Below are 26,881 nucleotides of genomic sequence, written 5' to 3'. Positions count from 1 at the left end.
TGTACAAGGATGGTGAAGTGTGGGATGAGCTGCTTAGAACCTGCCACCATGGCCTAGATAAGCAGCAGAAAATGAATGCAGCCAACTGTGTCGGAGTTGTTTTAAATGAAGTTCAGTCTGTGTTGGTGGCTTAATCTCATGAAAAGGAACAGAAATGGTGCTTGCTTGCTATTAGAGTTCTACCTGACATCGAGTGAGATCTTTGTGGCTGACCAATGAGCTTGATTGTGCTTTTGTTTCTGACAGGGTGAGACCAAGCTGTGTCGATTCAGATATGAAGCAGTTAAAGACCTCCTACAGAAACCAGCCACAGTTCTCATTTTTTTAGGAGTGGAGAAGAGGGGAAAATCCTCCTTTTCCTCCTCTCAGACCGTCTGGGAGCCTCCTGCTTGGTTTGCTTTCAGCACAGATGAAGATCCGGTTGATCTTCTCAAACGTTGCAGAGAGAACTGCTGTTTCCCCAAAACAGCCCGCAGAGACCTCCTGAAACTTAGCGAGGAAGAGGCCGGTGAGAGAGATGTCAGTGTTTTCATTTTTTTCAAAGTATTAGTCCAAGAGCCAAGCAGGATTTCAGTACCACTTAAGGGGACCAAACAACACTTACAATCCAGCCTCAGTGTGTCATAACTTTAAGAAAAATATGTATGGTGCTCATACCAGGGTGGTAGGTGTCAATGAAGAATTACACAGGGGTCAAAGTTTAAAAATGCTGCAGTCATCAAGTATAAAACCTTACTGTTATGGGGTACAATTAGAGGTCGATTTCAGTTTGTGCGTTGGTCAATTATTAAAATTGCTCCAGTTTTGGTAAAAAGTGATGCAAATTATTGGCTGTTAAAAGGAATAGTTTGCACCATCCATCATGCTTAGTTATCAGGTTACATCATAGAAGCCGATGGATGTCGACTTTGACGTTTACTTTGGAGACCAAACATTCAAGATTGTCAAACTATGCCATTTATGAAACAAACAGTGGTGGGCACAGATAACCAAAAAATTAACTTCAATAACAGATAATCACATAACTGAAAAGTTATCTTTGATAAAGATAAAATGATAAACCACCCAAAAATGTATTGGAAGTTACAGATAACCGTTAAATTCCAGTATTGTCTCTGGTACATTTGCAACTACTAATAAATTGAATTTGAGTTTTAACACCACGATCGCTTCTGGTAGCATCAAAAGCTACAACAGACCCAAACAATGAGCCCACGCTTCTGTCTTTGAACATCTTGCCCCCTGCTGGAGGTAGTCTTGTTTACTACATGGCTTCCAGCACAGACGCAAGCTCAGAGCAGCCACAAAACACAGCTCTCTACCAATCATAACGCTCCGGTCAGGCGGAGGTCTTGGAAAATAAAGCTATGCTGACTTATGGTTTTGATTTATAAATAACATTAATACTGATAGAATAAGCAGGGGTGGTGGCCAAGTGGTTAATGCACTTGGTTTCAGTGCAGAAGGTTCCGGGTTCAAATCCAACCCCTGCCACATTTCTCCATGTAATGTGGAATTGCGTCAGGAAGGGCATCCGGCGTAAAACCTGTGCCAATTCAACATGCAGATCCACCTTGGATTTGCTGTGGTGACCCCGAGTGAAATCAAGGGAGCAGCTGAAGGGACTTACTATTAATACCTATAGAATAACTCCATTAATGTCAATTCTGTCATTTGTACAAAGTTAAAAATATAACATTTATCTTTTAATGTTGAATAATGCACTAATTCTGAGGTTTTGTAAGAAACACAGCTAGATCACAAAGGATTCTGGGTAAAATGTGCCTCTGCTAAACACTGATTGGTTCACTCATTCATTATGTGAACCAACACGTTAATGTGACATGTCGTGTGTTGGTGTTTACAGATAAATGTGCTTTTGTAAAATATTCCATTTTTTTATTTGTAAAAACAGGCATTTTTACAGAGCCCTGGAAGTGTCATCGCAAAATGTTTTGCATGTGGAGAGAATTTTATGTTTTATCTTATCATCTTTATGACCTATTTCTCACACAATATTGTCATGTGTTCTCATGAATTTGATGTTTTATGATGTTGTGCGCACGTTTTATTATATTGTGCAATGTGCACATGTTTTATTATATTGTAAAACGTGCACTCAATATTGTCTTGACACATAAATGTTGGCTATTCGCCCTATTGACGTTTCAAATCCCGCAAAACCTCAGGAGGTCGCCACTGCAAGATCTCATTAACATTGAGAACTGTATTGAGACGCTTTGATCAGGCTGCACTAACCGCTGCACACAGACAGCACCATTTACATCGCAACATAAAACTATTTTTATATTGTGCCTAAAACTCTCATGAATATATTCTGTGTTTATAGATGGTTTTATGTTTATTTTATGTAAACATGCGAGAATCACAGGCTGTCTCTCCGTTATTTTCAATGGGAGCTGCTGTGAGCTACAATCGCTTCCTGATCATGTTGTTCTGGGGGAAAGTGAAGTTTGCTCTTTAACGTCTTGATTATTGTTCTTTACAACACTGTTTGTCCTTTTTGTTCGAGACTAATATATATAATATGTCTGAAATTCGGTTTGCGTTTATTAAATTCCACGCAGATTACGGATTGTTATAATTGTTTTAGCAAGTTTTCAGGGTATCATGCATGCAATCTCTTATTAATGTGACGAAAAGCATAAAAAATACATTTTTGTAGTTTAATATTAATTTACAACTGTCATCGTGTTGTTTCTCTATATTGTTTGCCTGCAGCGACTCTCTGGCACGCAAGGGATTATGGGATACGTCAATAGGGCGAATGAACACTACTGGCCAGTAGATTGCAGTAGAGACCTTGACAACTTTCCAAAACAAAATTCCAGATAGTCCGTGTCTGCTGCATTTAAGATGCGTGGAATTTAATAAACGCAGACACAATAACGTCTGTAAACCCAGAGAATATATTCACGAGAGTTTTAGACACTAGAGTTTAATGCTGTTGTCCGTAGAGCCTGATCAGAGTGTTTCAAATGCATTTCTCATGCCGTGAACATTCTGAGATTACCCATAATGCACTGCTGGGCACAGCATATATCCACACTAAAACCTTAAAAATGAGCGCACTACTTTAAAACTAAAACATATATCTGATATTTTCACTTTATAAAACTTCAGACATGACATTAATTTAAATAACTTGTCCGACATTAGTTTGGTTAAAAGTTGAACCATAAGTTAAAAATGTATGCCTCTGGATGACTTGGGTGATATTGCCCACATATCAGTATGAGGTTAAAAGAAATTAGATTTGTTTGGGGGGACCAGTTCCTTTGCCTGCAGAGGATAGAGCGGTTTCTTCTTAAAGCAGCTCTTCTCTGCTTTGCAGAGGGTAGAACTACAATACACATCAGCTACGAAATATTTAACAGGTAAGTGCTCAACTGATTTTAAGTTTTATGAATATTTGTAGCTGTTCAGCTTTATTTACCGCGTTATTGGTCTAAAAATCATTGGACAAAAATTTATCCCAAGATAATAGTCCAGTAATGGTTTTTAAAGTTATCTAAAAAGATAACCCAATAATGAAAATGTTATCTTCGATAATTATCGGATTATCGGAACTGTGCCCACCATTGGAAACAAATTTTCTCAATCAATAGTTTATCACTTTTTACTTCTGATCCATGTACGGTGGGGGATTAGTCAAGACATATTTGTATGTAGTATGAACAGACATCCTTTGCAAAGTTCATGACTTTTCAGTTAGAAATTAGCAATAATGTTGCTTTCGATGGTAACTGAAGAATTTATGGAGTCTTATTTAAACTCAATAAATTAAAGGACCAATGATGTTTTGTCTCTGGGTGTCTAGGAGTGGTGGCTCAAGCTCGGGCCATGTTGGCCTGGCACAGCCACTACAGCTTCTGTCCGACTTGTGGCAGCATCACCAAGCTGGAGGAGGGTGGATATAAGAGGACGTGCTTGAACGCCGAGTGCAGGAGCCTGCAAGGGATTCACAACACCTCCTACCCACGAGTTGGTATGTGTGCTCAATTAAGAAAAATTATATCTAACTAATTTTGAAGGATCATTTGAACATGTCTGTGTTTAGATGGAGATGTGACTGTATTAGAATACATGCCTCACATAGAGTTGGCCAGATTAATTGTGGCACATAAAACATTGCCTCACTCTTCTGACTGTGAGAAATTTTGTTTAAGTCCTTTTTAAATAGATTGTATACTGTATTTGAAATTACTCATTGAAAGAGAATACTACCATACACATGCTAGCAAATCAATGCAGAGGTATTAAACTTGGGGTTGGTAAGGTTATACCTTACTTGTGTGTATACCTTACTTGTGTGTATCACCTTGAGGCAACTTCGTTGTGATTTGGTGCCATATAAATTACATTAAATAAGCTAAACTGTTAATGCTGTGCTATCTCTCCCCTTCCCCCCCCAGTATGAAATATGGGGAGATACAGCGATCAGCATGTGGCCAAGTGGTTAGTGCGCATGATTTCAGTGCAGAAGGTTCCCAATTCAGACCCCACCCCTGCCACATTTTTCCATGTAATGTAGAGTTGTATCAGGAAGGACATCAGCTTTAAAACTAGTGCCAAATCAACATGAAGATCCACCTACAGTCTGCTGAAATTTTAACTCTGCCACGTGGGGTGTGCAGCCTGTATGTTCTGAGTGCTGGTCTTATGCCTGGATAAATAAGGAGGGTAGACGGAGGCAGAGCGTTGACCTTAAAGGTGGGTTCAAGTTGTTGTATAACGTTGAGGATAGGAAGAGAAATGGTGTTAGGGTCATTTTAAAGGAAGAGTATGTTTAGAGTGTGTTGGCGGTTAAGCGAGTATCCAATAGGGAGAGGAGTGTGAAGTTGGAAATTGATGATGAATATCATCAGTGCATATGCCCCACAGGTAGGTTATGAGACGATGGAGAAAGAAGATTTCTGGAGTGAGTTAGATGAGATGGTGGTGTTATTATTGGGCACCACAGTCTCGTTTGAGGACGGGCTCAAAAGGGGTAAAATATGACGCGTATGATGTATTTTCTCTTTTTCCAAGGAAAAAACCAGAGCATTTTCTATGAGTATTTGGGCAAATTTCACGCAAAGAAAGTGATGATGCAATGGGAAAGTGGACATGTGTTGCAGTTTCTTTATGACCCGGAGCCAGTGTTGGATAGTAACGAAGTAAAAATACTTCACTACTGTACTTAAGTACGTTTTGGGAGACTTTGTACTTTACTTGAGTTTTTTTAAATTCAGCTTACTTTCAATTTTACTTCACTGCATTTCCGACCTTAATTGCGTACTTCTACGCTGATACATTTTCTATTCACCATGCTGTTACTCGTTACAAAAACACACACACACGAAAAAAGTCGTGTTTTCACCCAGAGACACCACTGATAACTCGTGACTGCAACAAAGTCAGGCTGATTTGTCATGAGGCATGTCCGGTAGGCAATTCTGCAGGTGCGCACTTGGGGGGCGTTTGTCAGGAAAATGATCATTTCTCTACATTGATTACAGACCTGCAGCAGGTCTGTAATCAACTTTTCTGCAGCGCGGCTTTGCTTTGAACCTTGAACCAATTGAAGCAGTGATTCGCAGGTCAAAGCAGTGCTTCGATCTACAATTCGTGGATTGATTGCTTTATTTCGCTTTATCCTAATTTTCCCCCGCTAAAACCCTGAAGAGCATATGTCTGTGAGTAATATTTTTATGTTAAACCGACCTGTTATGGTGTTCTGAAACAGTTGCTAGATCTATTTTATAACTTAAAAACAGGACCGATGCTAATGCGTTACCATGTCTATGGCGTTTTCAGTGTTAAAGTTAGCATTAAGCTGTTCGCATCAGCACGTTTGTGTTGATTTGTTTTCTGTATAATTAATGACTCAGCGTTCATTGTCGTAAGAGTCAAATTGTAATTTTTTTAATTGATTTGTATTCATATATTCTAGCAACAACTAATAGTCTACATAATAGATAATAGACTAATAATGTTACATTACAGTTTTAGAGAAAGAGACAAAAAGAACCTAATGAAACAAAACAGAAAAGATAAAACCATGTAACAATGAAAATAAATAAATGCATATAGAAAAAAATAACTGTTTCCTGTGAACACCTAGTGAGTAGCCTACTCTCGTTTAGGTTTTGAAACCTTGTTTCTGAAGTGTTTTTGTGTGACGTGCACAATTTTCAGTATTTTGACTAATACTACCAGTCATTTACAAGCCTAGATAAACTTTAAAAAAAAATCAGTCCGTTTTTGATTATTAACATTTACTTGTACTTTTACTTTCAATACTTGAGTACATTTAGTTGTACATTACTTGTCATACTTAAGTACAATAAATACTAGATACTGTAGGACTTTTACTTGAGTAGCATTTCAATCGGTGACTTGAACTTCTACCAAAGTCATTTTTTTTAGTGGGTATCTGTACTTTTACTTAAGTGTGACTTTTTTTTTTTTTTTTTTTTTTTTTTTTTGGCGGTACTTTATACTACACTGCCCGGAGCACAAACATGTCATGGCCGTTTTGTAGGCGAGAGAACACAGTTACTCTGGTTAGTGGTGTGTCTTTATATTAAATGCGTAAGTGTAAGTGAATATAATTCTAAATATGCTAAAAAATACATGGATGACACAAGAAAGTGAAAACACTTCTTTCCATTGTAGTCCATATAAAAATCAAATGACAAAATAGAAGTAATAATAAAATAATGATGATGATGATAATAATAATATGTATATGATGACAATCTAATCAATTTATCATCACTCATCTTCAACTGCTTTTCCGGGTTTGGATCACGGGGGCAACAGCTCCAGCAGGGGACCCCTGACTTCCCTTTCCCGTGCCACATTGACCACCCCTGACTGGAGGATCCCGAGGCGTTCCCAGGCCACTGTGAAGATATAATCTCTCCACCGAGTCCTGGGTCTTCCCCGGGGTCTCCTCCCAGATGGACGTGCCTGGAACACCTCCGTTGGGAGGCGCCCAGGAGGCATCTTTACCAGATGCCCGAACCACCTCAGCTGGCTCCTTTCTATGCAAAGGAGCAGCGACTCTACTCCAAGCCTCCGACGGATGACCGAACTTCTCACCCTATCTCTAAGGGAGACACCAGCCACCCTCCTGAGGAAGCCCATTTCGGCCGCTTGTACACGCGATCTAGTTCTTTCGGTCATGATCCAACAATCATGACCATAGGTGAGAGTAGGAACGAAGATTAACCAGTAGATCGAGAGCTTCGCCTTTTGGGTCAGCTCCCTTTTTGTCACAACAGTAGAGCGAATGCAATACCGTCCCTGCTGCGCCGATTCTCCGGCCAATCTCATGCTCCATCATCCTCTCACCCATGAACAAGACCCCGAGGTACTTGAACTCCTTCACTTGGGGCAATCCATTGGTTTCCTGCTGAGAACCATGGCCTCAGATTTAGAGGTGCTGATCCTCATCCCAGCCGCTTCACACTCTGCTGCGAACCGATCCATTGAGTCTTGGAAGTCACGTGCCAATGAAGCCAACAGGACCACATCATCTGCAAAAAGCAGTGATGAGACCCTGAGCCCACCAAACCGGAAACCCTCCTCTCCCCGACTGTGCCTCGATATCCTGTCCATGAATATCACAAACAGGATTGGTGACAAGGCGCAGCTCTAGCGGAGGCCAACCTCCACCGGAAACGAATCCGACTTACTGTCAAGCACCCGAGCACAGCTCTCGCTTTGCAAGTACAGAGATTGGATGGCCCTGAGAAGGGACCCCCTCACTCCATACTCCCGCAGCACCTCCCACAGTATCTTCTGGGGTACCCGATCATGCCCCTTCTCCAAGTCCACAAAGCACATGTAGACCAGATGGGCATACTTCCAGGCACCCTTCAGGATCCTTGTGAGAGTATAGAGCTGGTCGGTTGTTCCACGACGGAACCGGCATTGTTCCTCTTCAGAGGTTGGAGCATGAGCCAAACCCTCCTTTCCAGCGCCTTGGAGTAGACTTTACTAGGGAGGCTGAGTAGTGTATTTCCCTGTAGTTGGCACACACTCTCTGGTCCCCCTTTTTTAAATATGGGGACCACCAGCCCAATTTGCCACTCCTTAGGCACTGTCCCAGACCTCAATGCAATGTTGAAGAAACGTCTCATCCAAGACAATCCCTCCACACCCAGAGCCTTCAGTATTTCTGGACGGATCTCATCAACCCCGGGGCCTTGCCACTGTGAAGTTGTTTAACTACCTCAGTGACTTCCACCAGGGAAAATGATGAAGATCCTCCATCAGCTTCCAGCTGTGCCCCTACTATAGAAGGTGCTCCAGTCTTTTGCAGGAGTTCCTCAATGTGTTCCTTCCAGCGCCAGATTACATCCTCAGTTGAGATCAACAGAGTCCCATCCTTACTGTAGACAGCTTGGATGGTTCCCCGTTTTCCCCTCCTGAGGTGCCTCACGGTCCACCAGAAGCACCTTGGTGCCGACTGAAAGTCCTTCTCCATGGTTGCTCCGAACTCCTCCCACACCTGCTGTTTTGCCTTCCCCACAGCAGAGGCTGCTGCCCTTCATGCCTGTCGGTACCTTGCAACTGCCTCTGGAGTCCTCCGAGATAACATATCACGGAAGGACTCCTCCTTCAGTCGGACAGCTTCCCTGACCACCAATGTCCACCACAGTGTTCGAGGGTTGCCGCCCCTTGAGGCACCTATGACCTTCAGGCCACAGTTCCCCGCTGCAGCTTCCATTGCTAATCAATTTATAAATACATTAATACAGTAAATTAACATTAAAAATTACATAATTAACAGGAAATAAAAGGGTTGAGTTCCTCTTCTAAAATTGTTGAGGTCTAAGGTTCTAAAACATTATGGACTGACACCCCATTCCAACTCATTGCTTAATTTATCACCACCCTTAAAGTCAGCTACCTATTTTATAAACACTACCCAAACTAGAGCCCGTGGATACCCATGGGCAACACACCACTACTTCTGTTATTCATCTTGGCCCAGTTGTTGCAAACTGTCTCAAAGTTGAATGTTTCTGCCTCATCTCCTTCAATAGAAATAATGAGGAGGAGTTTCTTCTTTCAGTCTGTTTCAGAGGGGGGTCTTGGCCCTCTTCATATTGGAAAGCCCCTTTCACAGTCTGAAAATATAAATTGTTTGAAACCTCAGCCTTGGGCTGAGAGTTGCATCGCAGTGCATGTGTATTGAGGCACTACAAGTAACTGCATTTAATAGACATTCGGAAACCTGGCCAGAAGAGCAGCAGGAGCAAATCGAGCGGAGAGGGAGCGTCTCATCGATCAGGCTAATGGGTGGCGTGAAGGAACTCTTTGCCCCGGCAAGAGCGGAGACACGCAGACAGTGACAGTGTCAGAGAGCGGCAGCATTTGGAGGAAGAGTGCTTAATCAGTGAAGTCCCACAAAAATACCACATGGAGGATATTATTGGTTTTCCTTTACACAAAGGACCGTAAATTCAGCTCACTGGTGAACCAATAACAGTGGCAGAGAGTGGCAGCATTTGGAGGAACGATGTTTAATCAGTCAAATCCCATAACAATACACAGAGGATATTATTATTATTGCTTTACTTGGTGGACCATAACTTCAGTTTATGAACCAGCAAAGTGGGAGGAGATATTAATGGTCCAGTCCATGCCAAAAAAAAAGATATAAAATTATTTGTTTTATGACTTGCAGATGGCCTGCCTAAAACTTTTGCATCTAAACTCTAACTCTGTATTAAAAATGCTTCCATGTAACCTTGCAGCTGGAAAAACACACCATCTCTGCCTGGTGTCCTCCCTTTTTTTCCTTGGATAACATTCAGTGTTCAGTGAGAATTTTCATGTGAAAAGCTGAAATCTAGTCATGTGATTGTGTCTGCTTGCTGTGCCCCACCTTAGCTGGTGTACAAAAGAGCACCTTCAGAACTTCAAAATCCTGCTGTATTGATTCTGACTTTGCTTATGTATTTGAGGCCTTGAATTTAAAGCCTGTATTTATTTAGACAGTCTGTCAATTCGTCTGACTTTTCATTTCCACAAACAGCCTCAGACAGTCAAAGTCCTTTTTTGCCTACACAAAACACTGTGGAGTGCCTAACGAAAAAGTCACACTAATGAGAAATGAATAATTAATACACGTAAGTTAGCCAGGTACAATCAACATAGAGAAATGATCATTTTCCCACTACACACCCTCAGAAACAATGTGATGGCCCAGTTTGCAGCATAACTTTTTCAGACAGTGTAATGTGCCATTACTCTAACACTGGTGAAAAGTATGGGATTGAGTGGGTGGAGAAAGGTGGCAGGAGTGATTTGTGACCGAAGAATATCAGCAAGAGTGAAGGAGAAAATTTACAAGACAGTAGTGAGACCAGCTATGTTGTACTGCTTCGAGGCAGTGGCACCTACAAAAAGACAGGAGGCAGAGCTGAAGGTGGTAGAGTTGAAGATGTGGCAATTCTCTTTGGGAGTGATGAGAATGGACAGTAATAGGAATGAACATATCAGAGGGACAGCTCAGGTGGGACGGTTTGGAGACAAAGTCAAGAGAAGTGAGATTGAGGTGGTTTGGACATGTGCAGAGGAGGAACCCAGGGTATATAGGAAGAAGGATGCTGAGAATGGAGCCACCAGGCAGGCGGAGAGAAGAGGGAAACCAAAGGGCAAAGAGGAGATTTATGGATATGGTGAAGGAGGACATGCCGGTGGTTGGTGTGATAGAGGAAGATACAGAGGACAGGATGAGATGGAAATAATTGATCTGCTGTGGCGACCCCTAACAGGAGCAGCCAGAGCCAAAAGAAGAAGATGGCAATCAGCATGTCCTTCTGTTCGTCCAGCTGTTTTTGGTCTTTAGTGCAATATCTCAAGAACCACTTAACCAATTTCATTCATATTTGGCATATGGGTGTAGTTTGTTGACCCCGACACCAGTGCATTATGGTAAAATTGGAGTCAACTTCAAGGTCACAGCAAGATATTCAAGATATTGCCATTGTCACCCTTCTTAGTGTGACATCTCAAGAACCAATTGACCAATTTCATTCATATTTAGCATAAGGGTGTACTTGGGTAACTCAGCCACATGGGGTGTGCAGCCAGTACATTCTGAGTGCCGGTCCCAAGCCCGGATAAATGAGGAGGGTTGCGTCAGGAAGGGCATCCGGCGTAAAACAAGCCAACCCAACTATGCAGACTCAGAATTGAATTCCCATACCGGATCGGTCGCGGCCCGGGTTAACAGCGTCCGCCACTGGTGCTATTGCCCAACAGGGTGCCGGTGGAAATTGGGCTACTGCTGGGTGAAGACGACGATGAAGAAGAGGAGGAAAACGTTGCCACGAACAGCGGGAGAAGAAGAAAACTAGAAGGGTGGAAATGAGAGTGGGGACTTTGAATGTTGGTAGTATGACTGGTAAAGGGAGAGAGCTGGCTGATATGATGGAGAGGAGAAAGGTAGACATATTGTGTGTGCAAGAGACCAAGTGGAAGGGAAGTAAGAGCAGGAGCATCGGCGGTGGGTACAAGTTGTACCATGGTGAGGACAGAAAGAGAAATGGTGTTGGGGTCATTTTAAAGGAAGAATATGTTAAAAGTGTGTTGGAGGTTAAGCGAGTGTCTGACAGGGTGATGAGTGTGAAGTTGGAAATTGAAGGGATGATGATGATATCATCAGTGCATATGCCCCACAGGTAGGTTGTGAGATGAAGGAGAAAGAGATTTCTGGAGTGTGTTAGATGAGGTGGTGGAGAGTGTGCCCAAGCATGAAAGAGTGGTGATAGGAAGCAGACTTCAGTGGGCATGTTGGTGAAGGGAACAGAGGTGATGAGGAAGTAATGGGTAGATATGGTATCAGGATAGGAATGGGGAAGGACAGATGGTAGTTGATTGTGCAAAAAGGATGGAAATGGCTGTGGTGAATACCTACTTTAAGAAAAGGGAGGAGCACAGGGTAACATATAAAAGTGGAGGAAGGTGCACACAGGTGGACTACATTCTTTATAGGAGATGCAAGCTAAAAGAAATCACAGACTGTAAGGTGGTAGCAGGAGAGAGTGTCACTAGACAGCATAGGATGGTTGTTTGTAGGATGACTTTAGAGGTAAAGAAGAAGAAGAGAGTGAGAGCTCAACAAAGGATCAGATGGTGGAAGCTGAAGGAGGAAGACTGTTGTGTGAAATTTAGCGAGCAGTGAGAGAAGCACTAGTTGAGGGGAAGCAATTTTGGACAATTGGAAGAGTACTGCAGATGTGGTGAGGAAGACAGCTAGGGCAGTACTGGGTATGACATCTGGACAGTGGAAGGAAGACAAGGAGACTTGGTGGTGGAATGAAGAGGTCCAGGAAAGCATAAGGAGAAAGAGGTTGGCGAAAACGTTTTGGGATAGTCGGAGAGATGAAGAAAGTAGACAGGAGTACAAGGAGATGCGGTGTAAGGCGAGAAGAGAAGTGGCAAAAGCAAAGGAAAAGGCATATTGCGAGCTGTACAAGAAGTTGAATAGTAAGGAAGGAGAAAAGGAGTTGTACCGATTCGCCAGACAAAGGGACAGAGCTGGAAAGGATGTGCAGCAGGTTAGGGTGGTAAAAGATGCACATGGTAATGTGCTGACAAGTGAGGAGTGTGTGCTGAGAAGGTGGAGGGAATATTTCGAAGAGTTGATGAATAAAGAAAATGAGTGAGAAAAGGCTGGATGATGTGGTGAGAGTAAATCAGGAAGTACAAGAGATTAGTAAGGAAGAAGTGAGGGCTGCTATGAAGAGGAGAAAGAGTGGAAAGGCAGTTGGTCCAGATGACATTCCAATGGAGGCATGGAAATGTCTAGGAGAGATGGCAGTAGAGTTTCTAACCAGATTGTTTAATAAAATCTTGGAAAGTGAGAGGATGCCTGAGGAGTGGAAGACAAAGTGTGCTGGTTCCTATTTTCAAGAACAAGGGTGATGTGCAGAGCTGCCAGTAACTACAAGAGGCATAAAGCTGATCAGCCACAGCATGAAGTTATGAGAAAGAGTAGTAGAAGCTAGGCTTAGAAAACAGTGGAAGATCTGTGAGCAGCAATATGGTTTCATGCCGAGAAAGAGCACTACAGATGCAATGTTTGCTCTGAGAAATACTGTTGGAAAAGTACAGAGGAGGACAGAAAGAGTTACATTGTGTGTTTGTGGGACTTAGAAAAAGCTTATGATAGGGTGCCAAGAGAAGAGTTGTGGCATTGTATGAGGAAGTCTGGAGTGGCAGAGAAGTATGTTAGGGTAGTACAGGACATGTACAAGAATAGTGTGACAGCGGTGAGATGCGCAGTCGGAATGACAGACTCATTCACGGTGGAGGTGGGGATTACACCAAGGATCAGCTCTGAGTCCTTTCTTGTTTGCAGTGGTGATGGACAGGTTGACAGATGAATCAGACAGGAGTCCCCATGACTATGATGTTTTGCAGATGACATTGTGATCTGTAGTGACAGTAGAGAGCAAGTTGAGTCTAGTCATGGAGAAGTGGAAGATATGCTTTGGAGAGAAGGGGGAATGAAGTCAGTAGAAGCAAGACTGAGTACATGTGTTTGAAATAGAGGGAGCCCAGGTGGAATAGTGCAGTTACAAGGAGTAGAAGTGGTGAAAGTAGATGAGTTTAAATATTTGGGATCAACTGTTCAAAGTAATGGAAGTGTGGTAGAGAGGTGAAGAGAGTGCAGGCAGGGTGAGAGTGGGGTGGAGAAAGGTGGCAGGATTGATTTGTGACCAAAGAATTCAGCAAGAGTGAAGGGGAAGTTTACAAAACAGTAGTGAGACCAGCTATGTTGTAAGGTTTAGAGACAGTGGCACTAACAAAAAGACAGGGAGGCAGAGCCTGGAGGTGGCAGAGCTGATGATGTTAGATTCTCTTTGGGAGTGACAAGAATGGGACAAGATTAGGAATGAACATATCAGAGGGACAGCTCAGGTGGGACGGTTTGGAGACAAAGTCAGAGAGGCGAGATTGAGATGGTTTGGACTGTGCAGAGGAGGGACCCAGGGTATATAGGGAGAAGGATGCTGAGGATGGAGCCACCCAGAGCAGAGGAGAAGAGGGAGACCAAAGAGGGAGTTCATGGATGTGCTGAGAGAGACATTGCAGGTGGTTGTGGTGACAGAGGAAGATACAGAGGACAGGGTGAGATGGAAACGATTGATCTGCTGTGGCGACCCCTAATGGGAACAGCCGAAAGACAAAGAAGATGATAAGGGTGTACTTGGGTGATCTCTGATACTCATCAGTTACAGTGGGCTTGGGGCCAATTTTAAGGTCACAGTGAGATATTCAAGATATTGTCATTGCCACCCTTCTTAGTGCGACATCTCAAGAACCAGTTGACCACTTTCATTCATATTTAACATAAGGGTGTATTTTGGTAGCAGGGTGACTTAGTGGTTAGCGCCATTGCCTCACAGCATGTTCTCCCCGTCTTTGCCTGGGTTCTCTCCAGGTACGCTAGCTTCCTCCCACATCCAGAGACATGCAGGTTAGGTGAATTAGAAACTTGTCCGTAGGTGTGCATGCGGCTGTTAGTGTATTTGTTTCTCTATATTTGGACCTGCCTGTCCAGGGTGTACCCTGCCTCCAATAGGTGGCTATGTAGGAGCCAATTCAAGAATTACACATTTCTTTTGATGGGAAAACAGCTTCACTTGCGGGCAGTGCAGCAGAAAGTTCAGCAGGTGAGGGTTGAGAGTGCACCAGGGGCAAGCAAATCATCCCAGGATGAAATCCACAGTGGATCGATTAGTGTTTCAGTTGACTCTCCTGCTACCCAGACCCAGAGTGATGCGGAACAGCAAACTCTGGAACTGGGGGCAAGGAAGCCGAGAATTCCGTGGCCTGCTGCCAACGAGAAGGTAAAGTATAAAGCACTGGAAGAAAGAGTTCGGAAGAAACTGAAAGAAGCTGATGAGTCCAGCAGAGGTGATGCCAAAGTGATGTTGGGTGTGTTTGCAAACATTACCTACGAGTCAGTGATGGAAGAGTTTGGCAGAGGTGAGGGAAAGAAGAAAGCACCAGTGAAGAAAGGGGGATTGAGTAGAAGGCAGAAAGTGTTAGCAGAACTAAGATAACAGAAACAAGACTTGCAGGAGCAGAGAAAAAGTGCACCACCACAAGAGGAAGAATGCCTGAAAACCTTGTTTGAAGACCTTAAGAAGAGGAGCAGATACCTGCGGAGGCAAGAAAGAAGGTGTACCAGAAGAAAAGAAAGCAGAAGAGTACGTGAGCAATTTCTGAAGAATTCGTACAAAGCAGCTAAGAAATTGCTCAGAGGTACAGAGTCAACGTGTACGAAAGAGGAGTTGGATACTCATGTTAAGCAAACATACAGCGATCCAAAAAGGGATGAGCCACTGTCAGACATGAGAGGCCTTAAACATCCGACTACCCCTGGAGTGAAATTTCAGCTTTTACCAGTCAGAGAGAAGGAAGTGGATGAGTTTGTCAGAAAAGCAAGAGCAAAGTGCACCTGGAGGAGATGGTGTGTTCGACAAGGTGTTCAAGTACTGCAATGTGCTAAGAGACTTTCTTTTCACAATGCTTAAGAGACTTCTGTGAAGACAAGGAACTTTTCGAAGATTGGTGCAGAGCTGAAGGTGTGTACCTACCCAAGGAACAGAATGCAGAGAATATAGGGCAGTTTTGACCTATCTCGATCATCAGTGTGGCATTCAAGATCTTCATGGGAATACTTGCAAAGAGGACTATGGCATATCTGCAAAGCAATGGCTGTGTGGATGAGTGTGTGCAGAAAGCCGGGGTACCAAGGATCCCAGGATGCATTGAACATGCTTTCACCATTTGGGATGCAATCCAGGAGGCCAAGAAAGCCAAAGAAAGCCTGAATGTGGTCTGGTTGGATCTGGCAGCTGTACCTCATCTGTACCTCATGAACTGTTAATGAAAGCAATGGATTTCTTTTACATCCCGCATGAGGTGCAAGCCATCATGAAAGAGTACTGTGGTAACTTCCAGATGTGATTCTCGACTGAATACTTCACCACTGAGTGGCACCGACTGGAGATGGGGATTGCAGCTGGCTGCACTATATCTGTCATCTGTTTCATCCTGGTGATGGAGATGCTACTAAGATCTGCAGACTGCTCTGAGGAAAAAGCAAAGGTGATATCACAGATGAAAGCCTTCATGGATGACGTGACCCTACTGACCAGAGGTATGGACACAATGCAGAGTATTTTGACTCAGCTATGTGAGCTGATCAGTTGGTCCAGGATGAAGTTTAAAGCCAAGAAATCTAGAAGCCTGACTATTCACGAAGGGAAGCAGAGTCAACAGAAGTTCACAATTGCAGGAGAACATATACCCACAGTAAAAGATGAGCCTGTGAAAAGTTTGGGGTGGTGGTATGCAGGAACTCTGCCTGACATGAGTCGAGGGGTGGCATCATGAAGCAAGTGGAAGATGGGCTTAAAGCAGTTAACCAGACAAAGCTGCCAGGAAAGCATAAGTTATGTTGTCTACAGTTTGCCCTCTACTGGCATGCCCTCTGACAGTGTACAACGCCACCTTGTCGAGAGTTGAGATGATTGAGAGAGCATGTAACACCTACATCAGGAAGTGGCTTGGACTACCTCGCACAATCAACACATCATCCCTGTACAGGCAGATTGGCACACTACAGTTACCCCTCACATCAATTATGGAGATTTACAAGGCAGGAAAGGTCAGGACAGTGATGAGTCGACTTAGTCGAGGACCAAGAAATCAGTGGCAAGCCACCAGATGTCAGAATAGCAGTGGAAGGCAGAGGATGCAACTGATGAGCTCATCTCTTCATTGGAGGAAGGAGACACTGTCGGCCCAGCACAGACTAACAAGTTAGGACTAGGCAACGGTGACTTCCTGCCTTTTCAGGAAAATGTCTCAATGGGACAAGAGAGCAGCTCCAGCAGGGCAGGTGCGAAAGATGGAGGCTAAGAGGCGAGCAGTTCATCTCATCCAGTGCGCCCTGCAAGGTCAGGTGACCAGGTGGGAAGAGCTTGTACAACCCCTGGCAAAAATTATGGAATCACCGGCCTCGGAGGATTTTCATTCAGTTGTTTAATTTTGTAGAAAAAAGAAGATCACAGACATGACACAAAACTAAAGTCCTTTCAAATGGCAACTTTCTGGCTTTAAGAAACACTATAAGAAATCAAGAAAAAAGATTGTGGCAGTCAGTAACGGTTACTTTTTTAGACCAAGCAGAGGGAAAAAAATATGGACTCACTCAATTCTGAGGAATAAATTATGGAATCACCCTGTAAATTTTCATCCCCAAAACTAACACCTGCATCAAATCAGATCTGCTCATTAGTCTGCATCTAAAAAGGAGTGATCACACCTTGGAGAGCTGTTGCACCAAGTGGACTGACATGAATCATGGCTCCAACATGAGAGATGTCAATTGAAACAAAGGAGAGGATTATCAAACTCTTAAAAGAGGGTAAATCATCACGCAATGTTGCAAAAGATGTTGGTTGTTCACAGTCAGCTGTGTCTAAACTCTGGACCAAATACAAACAACATGCCAAGGTTGTTAAAGGCAAACATACTGGTAGACCAAGGAAGACATCAAAGCGTCAAGACAGAAAACTTAAAGCAATGTCTCAAAAATCGAAAATGCACAACAAAACAAATGAGGAACGAATGGGAGGAAACTGGAGTCAACATCTGTGACCGAACTGTAAGAAACCGCCTAAAGGAAATGGGATTTACATACAGAAAAGCTAAACGAAAGCCATCATTAACACCTAAACAGAAAAAAAACAAGGTTACAATGGGCTAAGGAAAAGTAATCATGGACTGTGGATGACTGGATGAAAGTCATATTTAGTGATGAATCTCGAATCTGCATTGGGCAAGGTGATGATGCTGGAACTTTTGTTTGGTGCCGTTCCAATGAGATTTATAAAGATGACTGCCTGAAGAGAACATGTAAATTTCCACAGTCATTGATGATATGGGGCTGCATGTCAGGTAAAGGCACTGGGGAGATGGCTGTCATTACATCATCAATAAATGCACAAATTTACGTTGATATTTTGGACACTTTTCTTATCCCATCAATTGAAAGGATGTTTGGGGATGATGAAATCATTTTTCAAGATGATAATGCATCTTGCCATAGAGCAAAAACTGTGAAAACATTCCTTGCAAAAAGACACATAGGGTCAAAGTCATGGCCTGCAAATAGTCCGGATCTTAATCCAATTGAAAATCTTTGGTGGAAGTTGAAGAAAATGGTCCATGACAAGGCTCCAACCTGCAAAGCTGATCTGGCAACAGCAATCAGAGAAAGTTGGAGCCAGATTGATGAAGAGTACTGTTTGTGACTCATTAAGTCCATGCCTCAGAGACTGCAAGCTGTTATAAAAGCCAGAGGTGGTGCAACAAAATACTAGTGATGTGTTGGAGCGTTCTTTTGTTTTTCATGATTCCATAATTTTTTCCTCAGAATTGAGTGATTCCATATTTTTTTTCCCTCTGCTTGGTCTAAAAAAGTAACCATTACTGACTGCCACAATTTTTTTTTTCCTGATTTCTTATAGTGTTTCTTAAAGCCAGAAAGTTGCCATTTGAAATGACCTTAGTTTTGTGTCATGTCTGTGATCTGCTTTTTTTTTTCTACAAAATTAAACAACTGAATGAACATCCTCCGAGGCCGGTGATTCCATAATTTTTGCCAGGGGTTGTAGTTGAAAGAAAGATTGGATGGAGTGAGATCTGGGAGTGGAACATATCAAGACTAAGCTTTCTTCTCCGGCCCACTTACTATGTTGTGCCTTTGCCAGTGAACCTAGTCAGAAGGTCCAGGAAGATAACAAGTGTAGGTGCGCTAAATTAGGGACCATGAAGCATATCCTCTCAAACTGCCACCTGGCTCTGAACAGATACACCTGGAGACACAATCAGGTGCTCAGTGTTCTTCAAGGTGGCAAAGGAGCAGGTGGAAGAGGGAAAATACATTCCTAAGCCACAGAAACATGGACTGGGTAAGACTGAGTTTGTACCGCAAGGAGGCAAGGTTCCTGACAGAAAGAAGGCCTATCTATAAGAAAGGTGATACTCAATTACCTAGTAATTACAGACCTGTGAGCCTAACTTCAGTATTATGCAAAGTGCTTGAAAAAGTAGTTTGTGAAGAAATGCTGACTTACTTGTTTGAAAATGGTATTTGTAGAAATCAACATGGGTTCCTTCCTAAAAAGTCGACTGTAACTAATTTATTGGAATGTCTTGAAGAATGGACTTCAAATTTTGACAAGGCTTTGCAAACAGATGTTATATATTTGGACTATTCTAAATGTTTTGATTTGGTTGTACACTCAAAGTTACTTTATAAATTGGGTAGGTGTGGTTTCCAGGGATCTGCCTTGAGATGGATTGAAAATTTTCTGTCTAACAGAACCCAACAAGTTAAAGTTGGTGGTAGCTTGTCATCTTGTAAAGATGTCATTTCTGGTGTTCGTCAAGGCACGGTTCTGGGACTCTTGCTGTTCATTTGTTTTTCAACTGACATCAACTCAGTGGTGTTATACTCCTGTTTAAGTATGTATGCAGATGATACAAAGGTGTACAAAGCTGTCAACTCTATTAATGACTGTGAATCATTACAAGTTGATTTATTAAGCATATATGAATGGGCCACTAGTTGGCAATTAAAACTTAATACAAACAAAACCAAGTACTTACGGATTGGCAATGTGAAATATCCATACCGTTATAAGATGGACAATTGTGTTATTGATAACATTGACAGTATTTGTGATGTTGGGGTTGTTATACAATCTAATTTGAAATTCTCAAACAATGGTTATTATTCGAAAAGCTCATTTTGTAATTAGAAATATTTTAACATTCAAGGGGCACGATTATATCTATCTTTGTACATAAGTTATGTTCGGCCTATCCTGGAAAATTCGTATTGTGTATGGTCACCTAGGCTGAAAATAAATGTAGACAACATTGAAGCAGTCTAGCGGTATTTTACTTGTAGATTAAATGTTTGTACAGGGTTTTCTTACCCAGATAGACTTTTGAAGTTGGAATCCTTGCAATGCAGACACACTAAAGCAGACCTGTTATTGTATTTTAAGGTGCTGAATGGTTTCATTACACTAAACAGCAACAATTGTATAAAACCTTACAGAAGTAGCAGAGGTCATGAACACAATTTGTTCCATTTTTATAGTAGAACTGATATTCGAAAACATTTTTGGGCTAATAGGATTGTAAAAATCTGGAACTCAGACAGAAATATTGTGAATTGTAATAATGTCATTTCATTTAAGAATGCTTTAATAAAGCTAAATTTATGAGGTAGGAGGAGTTACATGTCAGAACACCCCTTGATTTTATATTGATTTTTTTTTTTTTATGATGAATAAAGGATCTATCATCTATCTATTATCTATCTATGACCAGATTGACAGGTAAAGTTTTATCATGCCATGTCGTCTTCATAAAGACACATTAGGCGCATTTGGGTGGAACAAAGAGTATTTGTTGAAAATGTGTTGCGGATCAGCTGTTTTTAGCGAGGAGACAGAGTGGCACAGAGTTTTAAATAAAGGGGGAAAATAAAGCTTAAACATGTCTTTGTAAAGCCATAGCTCTGAACGCTTTGAGAGAAAACTGTTTTTCAACTTGGAGCACAGTGGAGGAAAAGCTTGCAGCTCGCTGAAAGTGGGCAAAGTAGACAGTTCAACTAAACACCGTGCTCCTGACACTGGTGTGAGGTGCTCAGGACTCCCTCTTCTGAGCACGGTTTTAATTCTGCGATCAAGCCACAATATAAAAATAATAGTAACGCACAGTAACTCGGAGAAGTAACTTTAATCTGATTACTGATTTGGAAAGATTAACGCTACGTTAGATTACTTGTTACTGGAAAAAAAGCAGTCAGATTAACACATTACTAAGTAACGCGTTACCGGCATCACTGTTCAGAACACAAACATGAAAATAAACAGAGAATCCTAAATAACCCCAAAACCAGGGATATAACTAGAGGGGAGACAGAGGACAAGGACACAAACACATGAATCATCACACTGATACAAAATGATGCTGTGGTATAACTGGTGATGATTACTTTTCTTATAGGAAACTGTGTATGTTTCTTTAATTATATGAAGATGTGTGTTTGTTTAATAAGGCTTGGCTTCAGCCGCCACCTTTGCGCGTGTGTTATCCAGCTCTCATGTTTTAAGTTGATTAAATCCAGTCAACTGAAATTTTTCTCCTCACTTTGGACTTTGTATCAAATAAAACAATTGCTGAACAATAAAATAATTGTCTAATGATAGAGATTAATACGCAGCAGAATGCTCATGATTCACTTATCAAAATATTTGACATGCAGCTGGATTCTTATGCTGCAGTATCAAGGTATTATTTTAGGAAATGTGGCCAAAGTTTCATCCAAACTGAAGGTTATCAGTTGGAGACCACCTGTGTCTTGCATCCGGTCGGGCACCCGGTGTAAAACTTGTGCCAAATTGACATGCAGATCCATTTAACATTTACTGTGGGGACCCCACGTAAGAAGCCCAAAGGAAGAAGCGTAAAGGACTTACTATGTATTCTGTTTACTGTTTTTGTTTTCATCAGTTTCATAAACTTTATACCCATGTTTCCAGCCTCTTGTCTGGTTTTGGTGTAACACCATTTCCTTTGTCTTGCATTCCAGATCCAGTGGTCATCATGCTGGTGATTCACCCTGATGGAAACCAGTGTTTACTGGGACGGAAGAAGAGCTTCCCAGGTGGCATGTTCTCCTGTCTGGCTGGATTCATAGAACCTGGTAACAAAAACATACCTTTTGAAGGACTCGGGAAGGCGAGGGCAAATATTTAAACACACACTGTTTAATTTGTATTCAGGTTCATGTCAGTGAAATCAAAATGTAGACCTCAGATTCTCAGACAGTCTGACTGATCGTGTCACTGCAGGGGAGACAATGGAGGCAGCGGTGAGACGGGAGGTGAAGGAGGAGAGTGGCGTGAAGGTTGGCCCGGTTCAGTACATCTCCTCTCAGCCGTGGCCGATGCCATCCAACCTCATGATTGGCTGCCTCGCTGTCGCCATATCAACAGAGATCAGAGTGGATGAGAATGAGATAGAGGAGGCTCAGTGGTTCTCTCGCCAACAGGTATCAAACACACTGCTTTAAACTTAAAGAGAATACGAAGTTGCATTATTTACGCCATTGTTGCAGTAACGCTAGCTAGCTCCGGCATTTCCAGGATAACAGACTTTTAAACTTTGGTGTCATTGTTTTCAACTTGTTTCTTGAAGGTGATGACCTTAAAGGTTTTCTTTATGTCTGAAAGGTGATTGACACATTGTTCGGAGGTGGCAAATCAGCCTTCACCACCCCTCCCAGACAAGCCATCGCCTACCAGCTAATCAGGCACTGGATTGACATGAACTCGAAACTCTGATCTTCAACTTCCAGTGTTTGCTGCTGCCTGTGAAGGATGTTTCTGAATACTGCAGGATACACACAACAGTTTAAATTACTGCCAAAACTGGATCAGCCTTCACCTGAGGGAGAATGTTATGGAATGCAGAATTCAAACGAAAAGTACCTCCAGGTTCCTTGTAACATTGTTCCTTGTAAAATTTCAGCCCTCACATCAGAGTGGCTAATTATTATGATATCAATCAGCTCACCTACTTTTAATAGAACAAGATTCTAATCACAACAAAATCTGTAAAAGCAGGAGAATTTAGTCCAACAAACTGTCTTCTGTCTTAGAGATGTCCCTGTTTTACAAGTGTGCACTAGCCTGTGTCTATATTAAAGTATAAAATTCACTATCTGATACTAACTGCTGTTAATTGTGTTGGGAAAAACACAAGTCATCTTTAGTTCATAAGGAAGTGTTGAATCCCAAGTCTAGAGTAATGGCTTAGAACCTTCAACTTGTGGATCTGGTACAAGCAAGTGGTAAACCTCAGTGGCCTCAGATGAAGCCTACCCAGAAGAAGTTGCAGTTCCATGACTGGTCACTTAAAGGCCCGGTCACACGGCACGCGACGATAGCTGAACAAAGGAAAAAAGCCATAAAGTCACAAATCATTGAGAAAAGGTGGACGATTCACCGAAAAGCCCGCGAATCAAAAGCGCAAAAAGGCACGAAACAAAAATGAAATTAATGAAAGAAAAACTAAGCGAACGTCAACCATGACTCTTTAAATGAAACCAAAACAAAACATTCACCATGATGTGACCGGCAGCATGAGACCGAGTGCACCCAGCCTTGTCCTCATGTCCGCAGTACTTGCAGTTGCGGGATCTGGTTGTCTTGACAACAGGTGATATATGTTTGTCTTCACAACGTGTGTGCACATGCAGGCCAGCCATAAATGATTGGAATGTGCGTAAACAGTTAAAGTAGTTGATGAAATGTTCTTGCCACTATTGTTTCTGTTTGACAACGTTGCTTTTCGTCCCACACATGGATGAGTCATCAGCGGTACAAGGATGTAACATTCAGCTCATCGGAGCTTTAATTATTGATCCTTTCAGATATCGCCAACATTCATGCAAGACGTGGGAGGTTGGACAAAGTTGGACGACAGTCAAAAGGGAATGCTGACATTATGGGAACTACGCAAACAATGAGGAACCGTCAAGACAGAAAGCAAAATAAAATACGGGCGAATTGAGGTTGTCTTTGGGATTCATTCACATTTTTCAACAGTTTGAAAATCCTGATGAGACGCCAGCTGCAGGAACGAAGCTGGATGATGGTTAAACAGTCCCTCCGAAAGTCAACATGAGTCCAGATTTCTTGTTTCATTTGGGCTTTGGTGTCCTTTGTTAGTGCTCTGCGACCAGGGCTTAAGGCTGGCTCCAAAAGTGACCAGGTTCTCATCAAGTCCTTGTTAAAATGTCCAACTCCGAGGCCAAAATAAACAGCTTGATAGAGAAAAAAAAACAGTTTTGGTCTCCGTAGTGAGTTTCCCCCTCCATGACAACTGCACTTTTCAAAGTTCTTAGTTTAAGACATTTTAAACCATAAAATTATGCGTGACTAGGGACGTGGTTGCTTTGAATAACAGCAGCTGAGTCCATACTCTTGTAATGTTAATAACTCAAGTGTCAGTTGTTGTCAAGGCTGTGTGTCATTTTCAGCATTTTATTACCAGTGCCTTTAATAATATGGCTTGTGCTGTGAAATGTTTTAACAGATCATCTAAGATGTCCCTGCTGCAATATTCTATTATTGAAAATCTCGCCTAATTTATTGTATATGGCTGTTGGTAGCTTGATCCGTTCATTTAATGTGCGGTTTCTGAGAAAATAGGCATCATAACTTTTAATGGTCACCAAACCAATGTGTTATGCGAACCACAGCATAGTCCCTAAAAATATGATTTAATAAATGCTTGAACCAAAGTTAGCCTGTTAGGTGAGCTGGTTCAGACTTGATGATGGGGGCATGTTCGGACTTCTTTTGTCATGTAACAGCTACCCACACTTCACCTCTTCATCTGTTTGTGTTCACTGTGAGGGCTGCCAACATGGCAACAACCACATATGGGCTTCATCCCGGCTGTTCGGGTCTCTGTGGGTGACATTGCGCAGGATTTGCCTAGTATATATACAGTCTATGGTATGAAGGGCAAAGTGTGTTTCTTTTATATCGACAAGACACATTGTTAATATGTTATCTCACAGTCTGTAAAAACTGGTTAAATAATTGTCTCACCCCAATTAACACTAGTGGATATAGTCACAGACATCTTTACAGAATCAAAAGTTGCCTTAAGTTTTTATTTTACCAAAGAACTGATTCTCCAGACAATTCTAATGTTCGAATGCAACACTGCTCTAACCTGATGTAGCCCCCAACTTCTCACAGAAGTGATCAGTCTTCAACAAACTTTTCCTATACTTCAAAGGTTCTTCTGGAACCAGGATGGGTTAAACCCAGTTTCAGTCTGAATTTATTACAGTTTAATGAAACCTGTGTAAAGTCAGTGGATGTCCAAGCACGAAATGGACTCTCCCTACAGATAACAGCTCAATAAAGCAGATCATTTCCACCAGCCAGACGACCAATGATCAGAGGTCATAAAACAAGCCACAGTGTCACCTGGAGGAAGAACACTGACTCATCCCAGTGTGGGAATAAACTCTTCTAACAGAGAAATTGTAACTTTTTTTTCCCTGTTGTATAGATAACCAAAGACACAAGGTATATTGCAATTTATTATATTTTTTTATGTGATATGAATATTTTTTATAACTCTTGGCATGTTAAATATTATTTGTGGAATTATTAATGAATTGCCATTGTCATTTTAATCGCTTTCCTTTTCTAAGAGGTATTTAGAAAACTCAGTCATCTTATATTTTGTTAGCCAAAGAAGAAAGAAGGTATGTCATTCATTGTATCTGACGTGTGTGTTTCAAATAACTTTCTTTTGGGGAAGAAATCTATTGCCAAATGGGCGGAGTTTATGACCATGTGCTTAGCTCTTTTTAAAAAGACCCTGAAACAAAGGAATGAGCTCTTAATGGCTCTTTTTCATTATTTTTTTTTTGAGAGCCTCTTACACACTTCATGTACTCTTTGTCCGTACTTTAGTCCCCCTAACAAATTTCAAATTTAATTTATATAGCGCCAAATCACAACTAGTTGCCTCAAGGTGTTTCACAAACATCATTTAAAAGGCAGAATAAAATGAATTAATATTTAAAACACAATTAAAACATAAGTAAAAAAATAAAAGGAATAAAAGAAGACGCACAATCGAATACGAATGATAAAACGGAAAAAAGTGTCTTCAATCTAGCCTTAAGTCTCCACAGAGTGCGACTGTCGGATCTGCACAGGCAGATCATTCTGCAGAGCTGAGGCGTGGTGAGAAAAGGCTCTGTAACCCGCTGACTTTTTAATTCAGCCTCGGGACACACAATAGGCCTGCACCCTGTGAACGCAGGGCCCGAGCCGGTACATAGGGCTTAACCAGGCCAGCCAGGTAGGGGGGTGCCAGTCCGTCAACAGTTTATAGGCCAATAACAACATTTTAAAATCCAATCTCAAAGAGACCGGAAGCCAGTGAAGGGACGCCAGAACTGGGGTAATGTGCCCAACCTTCTGCTTTGTGTCAGAAGTCTGGCAGCAGAGTTTTGAACCAGTTGAAGACCCCTGATGCTGGACTGTGGTAAACCAGAAAACAGTGCTTTACAATAATCCAATCTGGAAGAAATAAAAGCATGAATCAGAGTCTCAGCATCAGCCATAGACAGGATGGGACGAATCTTCACTATATTTCTTAGATGGAAGAAAGTAGTCCTCGTAATACCGCTAATGTGGAGGTCAAAGGACAACGTAGGATCAACAATTACCACAAGGTTCCTTACTTTGTCAGTGTGATGTATGACACACGAGCCTGGGCTAAGTGTTAGCTGGTCAATTTAATATCAGCCAGCATCTGTAACCTGGCTTTGTGGGTGAAAGAATCTCCTATCACTAAAGCCCGGTGTTTCGGCCTGGAGATAAGATTGGAAGTCACCCGTGTGCTCAAAGAACTTATAACAGGCATATCTAAGGGAGAAAACCAGTTCGCAGTAGCGAGTGTGATCGGGGTACCGCAACCAGGCACCAAGTCCTCTGTGACTTCCTCCACCTAGCCACAATCTGAAAGCGGTCATCCACAGCTTTCGAACTGTGGATGACACAATGGAATGGCATAATTCAGAGTCCTCTTGTTTGAAGATTCATAATCACCACAGGACAAATCTAATAATAAAAGGTTGTAGCAGCCAAGTTACATCTTTGACACAAATTCACCATAAAAACCCCTCAGTCACCAAGCACAAAGTCAT

General features: G+C 42.0%; 1 protein-coding gene across 1 annotated transcript in view; it reads left to right on the top strand.

Moving 5' to 3' along the window:
• The window catches only part of nudt12 (nudix (nucleoside diphosphate linked moiety X)-type motif 12), a 52,747-nt gene extending 29,883 nt beyond the window's left edge, over positions 1-22,864 (top strand). Inside the window, exons 4-8 of the mRNA XM_034171158.1 lie at positions 247-508; positions 3,842-4,009; positions 21,725-21,838; positions 21,987-22,186; positions 22,368-22,864. Coding sequence (XP_034027049.1) covers positions 247-508; positions 3,842-4,009; positions 21,725-21,838; positions 21,987-22,186; positions 22,368-22,478 — 855 coding nt within the window. The 3' untranslated portion in view covers positions 22,479-22,864. The remainder of the gene's footprint in view (positions 1-246; positions 509-3,841; positions 4,010-21,724; positions 21,839-21,986; positions 22,187-22,367) is intronic.
• Positions 22,865-26,881: the final 4,017 nt, after the last annotated feature.

The sequence above is a fragment of the Thalassophryne amazonica genome, chromosome 5 (assembly GCF_902500255.1).
Source record: "Thalassophryne amazonica chromosome 5, fThaAma1.1, whole genome shotgun sequence".
Taxonomy (NCBI): Eukaryota; Metazoa; Chordata; class Actinopteri; order Batrachoidiformes; family Batrachoididae; genus Thalassophryne; species Thalassophryne amazonica.
Note: the sequence above shows the minus strand (reverse complement) of the source record. Positions and strands in the feature narration are given on the sequence as shown.